General features: G+C 35.1%; 1 protein-coding gene across 4 annotated transcripts in view; it reads left to right on the forward strand.

Annotated features, from left to right (window-relative positions):
• The window catches only part of Nf1 (neurofibromin 1), a 234,845-nt gene that overhangs the window by 94,666 nt on the left and 123,819 nt on the right, over positions 1-16,360 (forward strand). For all 4 annotated transcript variants that reach the window (XM_081765704.1, XM_081765708.1, XM_081765706.1 and 1 more), the window contains 5 exons: positions 309-490; positions 5,873-6,084; positions 10,302-10,558; positions 12,173-12,265; positions 15,582-15,715. In XM_081765704.1, coding sequence (XP_081621830.1) covers positions 309-490; positions 5,873-6,084; positions 10,302-10,558; positions 12,173-12,265; positions 15,582-15,715 — 878 coding nt within the window. The remainder of the gene's footprint in view (positions 1-308; positions 491-5,872; positions 6,085-10,301; positions 10,559-12,172; positions 12,266-15,581; positions 15,716-16,360) is intronic.

Consider the following 16,360-nt stretch of genomic DNA (forward strand, 5'->3'; position numbering starts at 1 on the left):
TGTTGAAAAAGAGGGAAGTACGCGGTTCAGGTGTTGAAATCCTAAGCAAAAATCAAAACTAAGCGTTGTTTATCCGCGGAGATTCATCTAATTGAAGGAAAGGCATGATATTTAACTTCTCAAGAGAAGTGTAGCATTCGTTAGGGAATATTGTTTTGAATGACTTAAGATCAAGTAAAATCGATCGTAGCAGGACATACGTGACTAGGTTGTGTGCCACTGTCAACCATATTGAATATTAAATATACACATTATATGCCTATATGAAATGTATCCAAATGCTGATGTATATGTCTGTCTTATTTCAGGTATTTTACGTTATTCATGAACCTCCTGAACGATTGCAGTGAAGTACAGGAAGTGGAGAAAGACATGTCCAGACAGAGAGTTCAACAATCAGAGAAACTAAATACGTTAAGAACAGCTACAATTCAAGCGATGTCAAATTTACTTTCTGCAAATATTGATAGCGGTCTTATGCATTCCATTGGTAAGATTTGATGTGTTCTACTCTTCAATTTCTTTCTCAAACTAGTGCATGGAAACACAGTAAATACGTTAACAGAAATATATGTTTTTTTGTTGTAAGAGTTAGAATTATTGCCCACAATCGTGTGGTGTCGACCACATTCGACTCTCCGTGTCTATCTCCTGGCGTTGCTTCTGTTCAGTAACAATTTGTTATGTTGTTTTGGAAAACTAAAATGAAGCTTTACTCCAGTCATTTAGATGGCAGACTTGTTTTGAGAAAGAACAGCTATTGAACTCCTTCATAATTTTAACTGACTTTATTGTTTGGTAATCCTTTCAACAAAAATTGAACAGTAATATGATAAATCTACTACTTCTACATTTGCTAGCAATATTACTGCGTGACACATTTTCAGAAAGCAAGTTTCTCGCTGGAGGCGCGAAAGAAATTCCCAGCTTTACAGTCCAAAGAACTATGACCAGCTGACAGCTTTATAGTTACGTGATGAGGATGAGCACATGGGCTTCTGTTATCGTTGCTTCTGCGTTTCCAGAACGTAATTTGTTGTTTCTTAATTCAAAAATCTTCAGCTTTGTCTTACGATGTTGGGCAACAGAAAATTATGAGCACCTGCCGAGTATTGAACCAGAGACATGCTTTTATCATTCATTCATATTGTATTGTACCTTACAATATAAATTTTGATTCTCTGATTTTCAAAGAGAGGGGAAAAAAATGCAAAATACCAGATTTATTAAAAAGTGTTGAGCCTTTGTAAGTCGAAATTACAAATGCATCTATTGTTATTTGAAAATAACATTATGAAATCACATATGCAGTAGTTTGTTCGATGGCCTTCCGTAATTTTTCTTTAGGCCACAGCATACTCCCTTTCTGTGGCTTCTAATCAATAAATTGTTACACGTAGTTTTCACAGGCCTTGTTTGAAACCAACTAAACGTCATTCAGGGAGTTCTGCGGAGACTGAAACAAGTGATAGTCTGATAGTGTCATGTCCGGGCTATACGATGGATGTATTGAAACCTTCCAGGCAATTTTTCTCAGTCTCTGATGGGTCGTTAAAGATGTATGTCGTCTTGCATTATCAGCATGGTATTCAATATTCTTTCTGTTGACCAGTTCCGGCCGTTTCGTTTAATTCCTAGCTTCATTGGCGCTAATCGGCGCTAATTTCTAGCTTCATTGGCAGCGTTGTGCACAATGCCCTTCCAATCCAATGTACAGCATAGCCTTCCTGGGTGTCAGTGTTGGTTTTGCCACATACAGTAGAGCTTCTCGCTTCGACTACGATATTTTTCGCAGGTGGTTGTCTTAAGTTACCTACATTTCATCACTCATGATCAACCGCTTCAGAAATGGTTCGGGTTCGTTACGTTTCAGTATAGATTCGCAGATAGAAATCCGATCGAATAAATGTTTTTGAGTCAGGGCATGTAGCACCCAAACTTCGAGCTTCTTTGTATGTCTAGCTTTCTCCAAATGGTTTAGCACTGTTGGGTGATGGATGTTTAGGTCATTGACGATATTATGACTGCTTATATGTCGGTCTTGCTTGACTTTTACCAGAATATCATGCACGTTTGATGTAATAGGTCGCCCAGACAGAAAATGTAAGTGGTTTACAGGTGCCTGTAAAACATGCATAAACAGGCATATTTTTACAGGCGCCTGTACATGCGCCTGAAAATGGAACGCTTTTAAACGCATGAGACAGGTGTCGGATTTTTTTCACTATCATTGCATGTTCATTTCACGGAGACAGGTAGTTTTCATGTTGATAGGGTTGCAACTTGCAACGTGAAAAATGCGTGTAAATAACATGTAGAGAGTGGAAAGACATGTACGTAACCGGCATATTCCATGTAATTGACATATACGCTACCTCATGCGAATCTGACGACAGCTGCCTTTCATTTGATAAAAATGTAATTGACATGTTAAATACATGTGAAATACAAGTGTTAGCGAATTATTGGGCGTGTTAGGGGAATATACATGTAAAGTACATCGCATTAAGTACTATACGTCTCGGGACCTTGCATATGTGCATGACAAACTGGAAACTGGTGCCTGAATATTACATGTTTCCTATACGTGTAACATTAATGATTCACTCCCATCAACCTTGTTTATTGTATGCATCTGTTTAACCCATTTATTGGCAGTCTTGATCATTGCATTTTCCCGTTCACCTGTACACTGTACACTGCACGTTTGCATTCCCTGTACACTGCACGTAGGGGAGTTAGACACTTCGCATGTACACGAAAATGATAAATGTAAAATAACATATTCTCTGTCATGCGTTTTCCATGCTATACGCTAATACATGAATTTACATGTAATGCAAATGTCACACATGTATATTACATGTTGATAAACAGGCACCTTCCTTGTACTTTTCATTCTTGCTGTATTGCGAATGTTATTAACAATACATTCAAGGTACTTTACATGCACATATTCCCTTCATTTACTTGCCTGTGAGTGACTACGTGTACATTGCATGTTCTCATTTTAATGTATAGACTCTGTACAACGCGTGTTTCCGTGCAAAATTTCCAACAGAAGTTTAATACTTCTTCAACATGCATATCACCTAAAGGCAGTGTACCTGTAATTTTTTTTTTTTTTACATGTGTTTTCGCCGAAACAGGCGCCTGTATAATGCCTGTCAAAATCTGACAGGCTTTTACAGGCAGTTCCATGTACAAAACATTGCATGTTTCCTCAAAAATTTTCATAATAGCGCCCACTGCAAGAAGCATCTTAGACATTGAAATTTTCAGAACGAAAGCAACTGAACCATTTTTATGGTTGTTGCTTTTGATAACGTATTTTCCCCATAAATAGCACACATTTCTTCAGTAACGTGAGCAGCATTTAAGCCTTTATCGAAATAAAACAATAAAATGTGGCGTACCTTTGTAGAAAGTTCACTCATTTTCACGTTGCAGTGCCTAAGGTCTGATTATGAAAATTCCAGCCCTGTTTACACTTAGGCCAGGCCCGTAGGAACTCATGTACTCCAATATTTGGAACATTTATGTCTTACGTGCGCGAAAAGCTCACTACTTTTTAGACTACCTGGTATCACATATTTTAATATTAACTAACATTCACCTATTGTGCTCTGGGAATCCTAAATTGATTTCTACATTCGTAATGTAATTTCGGTAATCAGTTGTTGTCTTCGGCGGCTAAACAGTAATGAAGAGCTTCAGCGTAACAAGTCCTTGTTACTTTGTACATTTTATTCAACTTAGTCCTTTTTCTACACAAAATACGGAAATCAGCAATAATTTCTAAATTTTAGTGATCACTCCACTGACTAAACTCACATCTTACCTGTATAAAAACAATCCACGATTTACTCTTAACACGTGTTTCATACAGTTTAGTGTTTCACTTCACTTCCTTTTTTTTCCGTCCTGTTCTTCTTTAACTTTGCACCAACTTATTCAAATTTGCCTATGGGGCCGCGGTGGCTCAGTGGTAGAGCGTTCACCTCTGGTGCTTGGGGTCCCGGGTTCGATCCCTGCCCCCGCCAAGTGAACTTTGTGGTGGACAAACACCGTGTGCGTGGGTTTTCTCGGGGCTCTCCCGTTTCCTCCCACTTTCTTCATTCCACCATTTCATTCATTACTCATCATCACCGTCTCCTTTAGCCTAACCGGCATAACCGTGGGACGTAAAACTTAAAGATTTCATTTTTTTTTCAAATTTGCCTATATATAAATCTTAAAATTGCATTATCTTCAGTATTTTAAGTCTCATAACTAAATCCCAATTCATATCGAGATTTTCCAGATTTAACGTCCAGATTTAACGTTTGGTGTTTTATTCTAATATAATACAGCTCGAACACATTTCTTTCTACTGGCGATTATTTTGATATATGTATAAAAGTTTGAACTCCTTTAAATGAAATGAAATGAAATCTTTCAGTTTTACGTCCCACGTTTATGCCGGTTAGGTTAAAGGAGACGGTGATGATGAGTAATGAATGAAATGGTGGAATGAATAAAGTGGGAGGAAACGGGAGAACCCGAGAAAACCCACGCACACGGTGCTTATCCGCCACAAAGTTCACTTGGCGGGAGCAGGGTTTGAACCCGAAACCCCAAGCACCAGAGGTGAACGCTCTACCACTGAGCCACCGCGCCCCCTGAACTCCTTTAAGTTGTATGATGTTTTGATAAGCCAGAAACCACAGAATCGTGAATTTCTGCGTCTCTTATGTTTTCTTATTCCAGTTCTGTATTCCTGTTCATTTCAAATGTAAGAATTATCGCAGTGACAAATGACCTAGTAAATCCCAGTAGATAGAATATTGTTCATAAAATAACTTTGTAATTCGCAAAATGCTTCTCAGTATCTGTGGGCGATTTGCAGCTAATCTAAAACTTTTTTTTTCAACTTTGGTCGCACTAACAATTTAAGCCAATACAGAAAGGAAATCCAATTTATTCTTAGAGTTTGTTAAGACTTTATGTATTGAAATATGATCTAAATTAAAAGCTTATTTCCTCAATGGATCCAGCTTCCGTAGAGTATCACCTAATTCAAATATAATTTCTGATGAATTGTAAACAACCAGTTATTATAAGTAAATAGTCAGTAAGATATTGTAAAAACTAATCATTATAAATAAATAATCAACGAAGAACAAAACACACTATTAAAGTAAACTTTGAATTGCGATCGAGGCTTAAATGCAGTGAGTTAGCGGGCGCACAGATCATCATGAAGAGTACTTGTAGAGTGCAGACCGTTACAACTGTTCCAAGAAAGATGGTAACAGGACTATGCGACTAGTCCCTACAAGAGCTGAGTAGGAAGCGGTGTTCGTACGATGATCTATTTCAAAGTAGGGTTAGACCCAATAGTTATTATTAACGTTCCTGATAGACATCCGAAAACTCTGTGAAGGACTTCGGCCTGCTAGTCGACTGGTGTTTTATATCACACTCTTTGTATCGATCATCGTTATTATTATTATTATTATTATAGAATTCCTTCTAACGGGCTAATGAACAGGTATATGGACCACCGTTGATCTCGGAAATGACAAGTAGTTCTTAATTCAAAAAGTGTTCGCTACTTCGGTATCTGGAGCAACAGTTTATAATTGGTTTCGAGAGTTTTGTAACCGTATTTGGGATGTTGTAGAAACTTTTGTTATCAGATTAAGAAATTAGCTGTATTCGCTAAATTTCATGTTCGTTAATTATATCGTACTAATCGTGTACGTGTAATTAAGTAATTGCTCATTGTGTAACTCCAGTAACTAACCAGTACTATAGCATACTTAATATAAGAATACTACAGAAATTATGTTAATGACTCGTTAAAGATTAATTCTGTTCTCTTTATTAGATTTGGGTTATCATCGAGATCTGCAAACTCGGGCTGCTTTCATGGAGGTGTTGACACAAATATTACAACAGGGGACGGAGTTCGATACTTTAGCGGAAACCGTACTTGCTGACAGATTTGAGCAGCTAGTTCAACTCGTTACAATGATTAGTGATAAAGGAGAACTCCCAATAGCAATGGCTCTAGCTAATGTTGTTACCACGCCACAGATGGTGAGTATAGTTTTAGTGTGTAACAGTAACTTACAAATAAACATTACTGTATAAACAGTGAATTTGCCCAATTTCTTCAATATGTACAGCTATAAACAATATATATATATATATATGTTTTCACTGTGAACATTGTATTGAAGTCAAGATTGCCTTTTACTTAATTTTTTCACTTCCTGGTGATCTTCATTCGAATTTGGTGACTTGTAAAGAAAAGGCTTTAGTCGCTTTACTGTGTAATCCCTAAATATTTGCGGCATAAAGAGATATTATTGTTTAATTCTTGTATATTGTTGTGAAGCGATGTAATTGCTGTAGAAATGTCGGGGAATTTATAATTTTGTATGTGTGTGTATAGGAGAATCGACCACTTTCTGTCGTCTTACGAAAATTGAAGTTCTTGGAGAGAAATGAAGTAGGTTACTTTTGTCCATATAATAAGACACCTTCAAGGAGTGGCGTTCCTTGTGACTGAAACCCATTACTTTTGCTGTTTACGTTATTATTATTATTATTATTATTATTATTATTATTATTATTATTATTATTATTATTATTATTATTATTATTTAAAAACTGTTGAATCCACGTTTCGACTTAACAAAGTCAAATTAAAAAAAAATGTAAGTATATTTTCCCTTAGTTATTTTAAGAGTAACGATTAATTATTGTTTCATTGCAAATGGAAAAGTCGCATCGTATCTTCGTTACGGAAAACTGCAAGACAACTGACGATATTCATAATTTTGGTAACCTGAACTACAAGTTTATATTATACAGTAATGAACCGTCAGTGGATCCAGTTCGTTTTTATATAGTTTTCTTGTACTGTTCATACGATGCACGCTAAAATATTTGTTACTTGTTGTGATTTGTTGCCTAATCTTACCCAAGATCAAAGTCAAATACTTTGTTTTAAGTGCAATGTTAATCACAGTGTTTACTTGCCGACCGAACTTAACTTCAATCTCATCCAGTTATAACACTTTTGGGTATTGATTTTTGAAGTACAGGGTGTTCTGTTCTAATTTTTCTGATTTCATTTAACAGTAGAAAGGAAAGTATGAATGATAGGGAACAAAATTTTAGACAATTCTAGAAGAATTCATAAATTTTATTTCCACACACTAATACATCTCAACATGTATCCTATTGGTAGCACGAACCATATCTAATCTGTATTCAACTTCTTACCATGTTCTCTCCGACATGTCCGTTATTACTGTTGAAATCGTTTCACAGATTCGGGTTCGTAACTCTGAAATGGTATTCACTGGAATCGCAAACACGTCCTTGACGTAACCCTGGAGCATGAAGTCCAGCGGAGTGAGGTCCGGTAAACGTGGTGGCCACCGTGTGAGTTTTCAGACTTCCAGATCCGTATATTATGCCGGTTGACAGTTTCCTATACGCGTGAAACGTTGGTTCGTCTGGGAACAGGTCGTTGTGAAGGTAGTGAGGATTCATGTCAATAACACTGCAGCATTTCCATACTAAATTCTTTTCGACTTGGCTTACTTGTTACTTGGCTTCAGTTTTTGCACAAGCTGTGCTTAATGCGGACAGAACCGAAGTCGCTTGTGCAGAACTCGATGAACAGTTGTTGGAGGCATATTTATTGTCTAACTGCCTGGGACATGGGTTTCCTCGAGCGTCTCTGAAACCCCGCTCGAATTTCTTCCACCTTTTCATCTGACACACAACGGCGATCTCCACCATATTGTTTTAGGACATTGCCGGTTTTTAGAAACTTAACTGAACCAGTTTAATTGATTCATAATCAAGTGCAACTCCTGTGTACGCTCGTCTGAAATTTCAATGCGTTAAAATCACCGATTGTGTCTCAGCTTACCACACCACTGCCTGCGCAGTTTGTTGAACACTCGCCAGTTTTATTTATGCTACCGTGGTGCTGCGTACTGAGCAAACAACATCAAGTCTTAAAAAGAAAACCTGAAGATTGGTTTTCATTTAGTGTTACAGTTATTTCATAGTTCATCGTACTTTGTAAACAATAATTAATTGAAATTGGAGAAATTTGAACGGAACACGCTGTGCGTATATTTTTTTTCCACATTGTGATCTTTTGACACTTCTCATATTTAACCTCTTTAATGAGGAGCGCTCCTTAAACGCGCTTCGCCGCTGACTATGAATCAGCTAGAGCATCTGTAGGCGCCCTCATAAACTGATTTTTTTTTGTGTTCACGAAATGCGCGTATAATTCTAGTTTCTTCGAATACCTCTTCATCATGATTCTGTCAGCTATGGTGGTATTTTTGAACTTAGTGTTTATAGAGGAAGAAATACATGTGTTTTTCACATGAGTTATGGTAAGCGTTATGGTAATTTCGATACCAGATAACTCCTAATGGTACTTCCTTTTTTTGTTCACTTATCCTAAGTCATATTTCTTAGGAAAAAACTTTATTTTCGTATTCGCTTTTGATGAATGAACGTTTCTCTCTCGGCATTGTACTTATATAATTATCATACTCATCTTCAGCGCGAGCGATCTGTGATTCCTGGCGGCAGCTAATGTAGTTCGGATCTCGCGTTAAGTTGTAGGTTCCTGTGATATAATCTTAGTGCTGAAAGGGACGCTAAATTGCATTTCAACCAACCAACTAACCAATTGGTTAATAATAATAATAATAATAATAATAATAATAATAATAATAATAATAATAATAATAAGCAGCAATGTTTCACATGTATTTTTGGCATTCTATAGTTATCGTTGTTATTTTGCAAGATAGATAGTATGGCGCTAAATTCGTTGTACAAAAGGTACAAAAGCAGAGGATTGATTCCTGAGAGTAAAACAAACAAAAAAGTTCCAATAAACATAGGTCGAAAACCCCATCATTTACGTGTTATAGGCTGCCGAAAACATGAAGAAATGAATTCTAAAGGTCCATAGCTCCAAAACTATGGGACCTACCGTAGTCGGGTCAAGACTTCACTTTGTGTGCGTGTTTCAGAATCCTGAGGTGCTTCCACAACAGTTTTTATAGAGGGAATTTGACTACGGGCCTAAGATATAAAGTACTCTCCAACTACCTCCATAAAAATTGTTGCGTGAGTACCTTAGGATTCTGAAACATGTAATTTTGGATAGAGCACATACTAGTTCCTAAGTGAAGTCTTGACCCGACTACAGTAGGTCCCATAGTTTTGGAGCTATGAACCTTTAAAATTCATTTTTTCATGTTTTCGGCAGCCTATACCATATAATAATAATAATAATAATAATAATAATAATAATAATAATAATAATAATAATAATAATAATAATAATATATAATATGTATAATATAATATAATATAATATAATATAATATAATATAATATAATATAAAATTGGTTTATTTCTTGCTAACCAAAATTGTTTAAATAATATCGTGTATATATATTGGGTTTTATTTTCTTTCCAAGATTTAGCTACATGTGAGTTAGATTAAATTCTACCAAAAATCATGTATTTCTATCGACAGAAGAAAAGGCTCCACGTTGGAGCGACTACTGAAAACAAGGCTCCCATTAAACTGGTTAAAACACTTTTCTCATTTCCCTGAGGGCTTAAAGTTGTTGGCACGCTACTACTAGACACCCTAATATATCTACGGCAACAAGAGATATTAATTAATAAATCTATCTATATATATAGGTATCATGTTATCTTCATCTTCCAGTTTGTCAGAACGGGCTATTTACTGGATAGAAAAATTCTTAGTCTTAGTTTGTGAGTGTCATATTTTATCCTGAAGTAGTAAGCAGGTATCACTTTGAGCCACTATATTCCTAACGTTTTAAGAAACTGTTATAAAATTCGCTAATATTACAGTTAGAGACGAGTTTGTGACACAGTTGAACAGGTCCTTCATTTCTTGTTTGACGTTTTCTATAATGATGTTTGAGGATAGAAGTTTAAGTTAAAATTCGAATATAAGAACTTAAAATTTGAATACACTATTGTCTTTTGGCATTCACAAAAGTGCTGAGGTGTAATTTCTCTTTTCTGTTTTCATATTCATAAAGTGACATCAGACATCATTTGCATACAATGACAAGCTTGTTTGTCGAAGGCCAACGTTTTACTAACACACAAAGTAGTTTGCAGATTATAGATTTTTAAAGTTACTGTATTGTAACTGTGATTTAACAATTTGATCAATGTAGTGTATAATATGCTATTTTTTTTTTTTTCTTCACAGGATGAATTGGCACGTGTGTTTGTAACATTATTTGATGCTAAACATCTTCTGTCTCCTCTGTTGTGGAATATATTTTACCGCGAAGTTGAAGTGTCAGACTGCACGCAAACTTTGTTCCGTGGAAATTACTTAGGAAACAAGATCATGGCATTTTGTTTCAAAATCTATGGCGCAAGCTATTTACAAAATCTTCTGGAACCCCTAATAAGTCCTCTTCTCGAAGACGGAAACCAGAGTTTCGAAGTTGACCCAGCAAGGTAACTTTTATATCTTACATTTATTTTGCTTTACGAATATCAAACAGTTATTTTCTATAACGCGTATTCACATATACACAATGAAAATACTAACAAATTATCTCTTGAGACAGCGTGGTTTAGTTTTGACCGTTGAGGAAGGGGAAAAGGAAACTATAAGAACGAGCACTAACAAGGTAGCGATTTTTTTATATATAAATATGTATAAGAAAACATGTAGATTACTTCAGACCACGTCATACTAAGGACTGTGAGATCCAAAACATTCGAAGCTCTTTGGGACATGACACAAACCGATATGCAGATATCATTGTGGTTGTTAATCGATCGTGCCACTCGTTGTATCGATTCAGGAGGAATGTACTTGAATAGAAACAGATACCATTCAATTTCCTTTTCTTTCTTTTTTTTTCATTCAATAAAACCAGCCTTATATAATTGTCGGACTGTGTATGTATTAAATGTTTTAACAAGCTAGTTTATATATATATATATTTAGATATATAGATAGATATATCTGTGATTCAATGAACTACTGTCTGTGTTTCTTGACAATACTTCCTCATAGTTAAATATTTCTACACGTAATTGCGCTAATTTGGTTTGTGCAGTTAGTATTTCCTCAACCAGAAGTTATACACAATTGTTACACTTTATAGCATTCACAGTTTCTGTGTGTCTTATAAACTAAACGCTTACAATTTTCAAATTGTACGTGTGATTTTCTATCATTGTTCCTGATGTGTTACTTTTTCTTCAGTTGTAACAGTCACTAACTGATTATGTCCGAGAAGTTCAATAATTGATGTTGTCAATGCTTCAGAAAAGCTGTTTCAGTATCTAATTTTATGTATTGTCCCCAGGGATTTAAAAATAGCATATAACATGCGGATACAGTAAGCGAATTCAGAAATTTAAGGTGATATTACAATCTATTGGTGAAAAGGACAAGATCTTCCGAAGTGTTGAACATACGTATGTCTCAAAAATTAATCTTTTTTAGCTTCGATCTTCAGAATAATATACGACTCGCATCAATTTGCTTTTAAGCGTTCATAAAATTAAACATTAAATTAAAAGGAATGAAAAATGAACCGGTTTTTGTGGAAACGCTCCGGACAGGTTCCAATCTTTAGCATGGGTTTTTGGTGCCTTAACCAGTTCTTTTTCCATCCCTGATTTTTAACGTAACTAGATTGGATTTAAATGTTTTCAATGTTGGTAAATTGAAATCCATTTCCACAACGATAAAACTGTCTTGAGTTTCCAGTGATACGTACATTTAATAAGAACGTTATAACTTATTTTGAAGACGGAACCTAAAGGAAATTATTTTTTGGGATGTTTAATATATTCAACAATGCGGTAGAAGATTATTTCTTTTATCCATAGATTATAGTAATATCTTGAATTTCAGAACCGGTTCTTTCTGCGGCTCCAAGGAACAAGGAATAAATTTATCTCTATTGAGTGAAACTTATTTAGAAGAAGTGTTAAATTAAGTGAACTAATTTGACTATTGGCCCACGAAGTAAAGTTATTCACATTAGAATTTTGCTTGTATACCTGAAGGTTGCTAATGCACGTTTTTTCTTTTTCTTGTATGTTATATAGGTTGGATCCTTCAGAAGATATCGAAGCTAACAGGCGTAATCTAATAGCTTTAACACAAAAAGTTTTTGATGCCATCATTTCGTCAGCTGACAAGTAAGTAGTTTGTTCCCATATTATTCAGCTAGTGTAGATGAATGATTATCATTTCAGGTAGCAATCGAAAGTCCCAAGGGCGGGATGTACGTTTCCTTGTCGATATTTATCTATATTTGTTAGCAGCATACTGAAATATTTAAGAAAGAATGCAGTGCAAATGGCATTTGTTTTTTAAAGTGAAAATGAATAAAATTGAATTTCTGGTTATAGGTCCCACCGTTATGACCTTTAGGATAAGGAGACGGATGATTAATAAAAGTGCATGATTATAAAGGAATTGGTAGAATAAAAATGTGGAAGGAGGCAAGAACTGCGAGCAAACTCCATAGGTACGATGTTGTCCTCTACAAACTCGCGTTCTTTTTTTAATGAACTATGAATATCAATTAGTGTGCTATAAGCACAGTGATACATAATGGAGATTAGAGTGTACATCTGATCTCTTATGGCTCTTGACACCGAATGATAAATTTCAAGGATTCGATTCATGTTAGCATTTTCTGACACTGTAGTCCATACTCTATATTTTCCCTACTATAATAATGTTTTATTTGCTACAACTTTTGTCATGTTCGAGTGATTACATTAGAGTACTTTTAATGGTAGCGACTGGCTAGCTATCAAACTGTCTAGTTTTAGAAAGATACCAGAATATACTGTTTTGTATAAGATGTTGGACATGCGGTGCATATTTCAATAATGACGATATTTTACATTATTTTATCTTAATATTCGCGTTTTGGTCATTTTACTGAAAAGTAACTAACTGAAATGTCCGTTCCTAGCACGGGAAGAATGATGTTTGTGCAAAATATTAGAAAATAAAAGAACTGAGTAGAATGAATAACGACAATCAATACCTTCTGTATTACCCCTGTGTAACATGCCCGACCTTTGCGACTGGGAGGATATGCTTACGGAAAGTATCTGAACCTCTTCTCCACCCTCCGATACGAATGTCAATGTATGTGTTACCCCTGTTAGGTAGGCAACCGACATTGTGTTAAGTTACGAAGTGTTGCTTAGTGTTAGGGTCTGTTGTTAAATTTGTAAAAGATTTAATCCCCTTCCCATGCCTATTCATAGGGGTGCTATGGTTCTCTCACCTCAGAGAATTTTTTTTCCAGAATGTAAGTCAAATGAGTGCCATGTTTGGTTGAAATTGCTCCAGGCGTTCCAGTTACGCGGGAATGTAAATACATTTCTATAGACTGTTTTAAAGCTCATCTTATATTACTTGGACCCTTTCAACCGCGTTGACAACCACAGGTGTATATAATTCTCGTGTAAGATGTAGAAGTTTTAAAACTAGCAAGTAAAATACAAACAGAGCGTAGTGTGGCAATGAAACGGGCATTTTTAATTTATTCAGAAAAATTTACGTAATGATGCTCTCAACCGGTATTGTCATTTGCTTCAGCATGTAATGTTGTTTAGAGAAATAGATCGGTAGATGGAGCTTAACATTCTAAAAAAGTAATTATAGTACTGTGTCTTAGACAACAATAGCGGTTTATTTTATAGCACGAACTTGCCCATGTTCAGTTTTTCCGAAACATTATGCAGTGTGTTTGGAAGCTACAGGGTTATTATAAATTATTGGAGCGATTTCACAGATCTGTAATAACTGTATTACTGTATCTATTGCGATCATTTCTTTCACACAGAAAGAAAAACTCAAAAAGCTTTTGTTAACAATTACAAATGTTGGATATGTGCCCCCTTAATGATTCGACAGACATCAAGCCGAAAATCAAGTTCTTTCCACGCTAGGCACAGTGTGTCCCTATCAATGAGTTTCAAAAGCATTGTTGATGCGGGCTCGCGGTTCTGGCAGGTTTGCTGGTAGAGAAGGTGTGAACACTGAATCTTTCACATAACCCCACTCAAAAAATCGCATGGGGTTAGGTCAGGGTTAGCATTTCAAGCACAGCAAACGCCGTCTCGGGGCATGTCACCATCTTGCCTCACTGCTGTGCTCGCGTGGGAGAAATCTGAAGTACACCTGCAACAAACAAAACTGTTTGAATTTTTCTGCGTTACTGTTGAGTTTTGTTGCAATATCTCAATTATTGGAGCTACAGTGAATTTATGAAATCACTTCAATCATTTATAACAACCCTGTAGTATTCATAACTTTGTCATTTAAAAGCAGTCACTTAAACATAGAAACAGTCTTAATGTCACACAGTCTTATTGTGCGATTTGAAGATGTGAAAAGAGAATACGAAAGGAAAATTTAGCGTTTAGGAGTAAGTAAAGCACAGTATGTAAATCTATACAGAAATATTATTTGTTTGAAAATTTGCACGTTGTAATTTTTTAAGATGTTTTCTTTAAATTTCAGCATCGGATTTTTGAATTTAGTTTAAGCATCAAAATAATATTTGTAAAATCTTGTGACAGCGTTTTTATGAAGCAGATTGTAGCGTAGATAAATTTGCAAAAGGCAGAGAAACAAAAACACATTCATCGTAATAAACATCATCATCGTAACAATTCATCTTTACAAACGTAATACATTCATTTTCATGCGCGTTCCTTAGGCTACAGCTTTCTTCCCAATGGCACAACTTATTTCTCTATCTGTTTATTTGTGCATCTATACTGCCTAATCATGTGACGTACTTGTCCAAAGTACATGAAGAGCAACTAAGGTGGATCAGAAACATTATTGCTGGCTCTCGATAAATTTGGTATATTTAAATTCTCAGCCTTGGAGCCCAGATTTTCTTACAACATAATGTTTCATAAGACATTTATCTCGAAGAAACCAAAAGTGTAGTTGACTGGTGTAGATTACTTTTTATGGGACGAATTAACCATTTTGTTCTTATTTCGTAAATAATTGTTTCATTAGCAACCTTGTAATATGGTATAATTAATATCTGTCAATAAAATGCAGAAAGGAAGGGTAATTCATTATGCGGTAAATTTGTTTTGATGATTTTCTTAAAACACCTTTTAACGTTCATATTCTGCATATGGATATTTTACTAATAGCTTTACAATATGCCACAATTATTTTATATTGCTATAATTCAGAAAGGGTAAATTATTGGTAGGAATGAATTTGCATGGGGCGATTTTCCCAAAAAGCGGTTATAACTATTTTCTGCAATCTTGAATGTTATTACTTCAGATTTTTCGGAAAAAATTATAATTATTTAATTGTAAAAGTGAGGTTTTTTTTTTCGGATCATTTTAAAAACTATTACAAAGATACTGCACATATATATCAATAACAGTTCTACAACATGGCTATTAAAAATTATAAGTTAATGTAATTTGATCCTGTTCTGAAATATTACAGGTTCCCACCCCAGCTGCGAAGCATGTGTCATTGTTTGTATCAGGTGCTCAGCAAACGCTTCCCGACGTTTCCTCATAATAATATCATAGCTGTTGGAACGGTTATATTCCTACGCTTTATTAATCCAGCTATTGGTAAGTTGGCGATAGATTTCCGATATTAATGAAAATACTCTGTATTGGACATGTAAAATTACCCTCTGATTAAAGACTACGTCATCATATAATATGGTTAAACAGTGAATAGAATTTGTACGTAAAGAAAAAAAGGGTGTAAACTGTTTTTATTCTTGACAAAAAATAAAAATATAAATGCATTAATATTTTTAGTGTCACGTGAAAATACGTGGCAACAAATATGATGGTGGCCCAATTTCCTCTCTTTTTTTAAAAATGTAATCAATTACGTTATTATTTGTGTGCAGTCATCAGCCTAGCTTTAAAATTAATAGAAGATTAATCGTTAAAAGTTCCTTTTCTTTCTTGGTTTATAGTAATCAAATACGTTGAAAGCCAACATATTACAAAAATTGTTAAACTCAACGAAAGCAGGACTTATTTTCATAAGCATTTAGGTGACAGACTGAATGTCGATTAAGTATAAACAAATTTTAAGTATACAGTAAAACCTGTTAACTTGATCACTTTCCTAACTTGGCCTTATTTTCGCTTTTATTTTAATTTGTTTATTAATGTTAAACTTACCTTTGTGCGTTTGACACCAGCTAAACATTCGTCTTGGTACGTGATAATTTTATTTCTTAGAAGCCCTTTTATTGT

This window comes from Thermobia domestica, chromosome 7 (genome assembly GCF_964235325.1).
Source record: "Thermobia domestica chromosome 7, izTheDome1.hap1.1, whole genome shotgun sequence".
NCBI classification, from domain to species: domain Eukaryota; kingdom Metazoa; phylum Arthropoda; class Insecta; order Zygentoma; family Lepismatidae; genus Thermobia; species Thermobia domestica.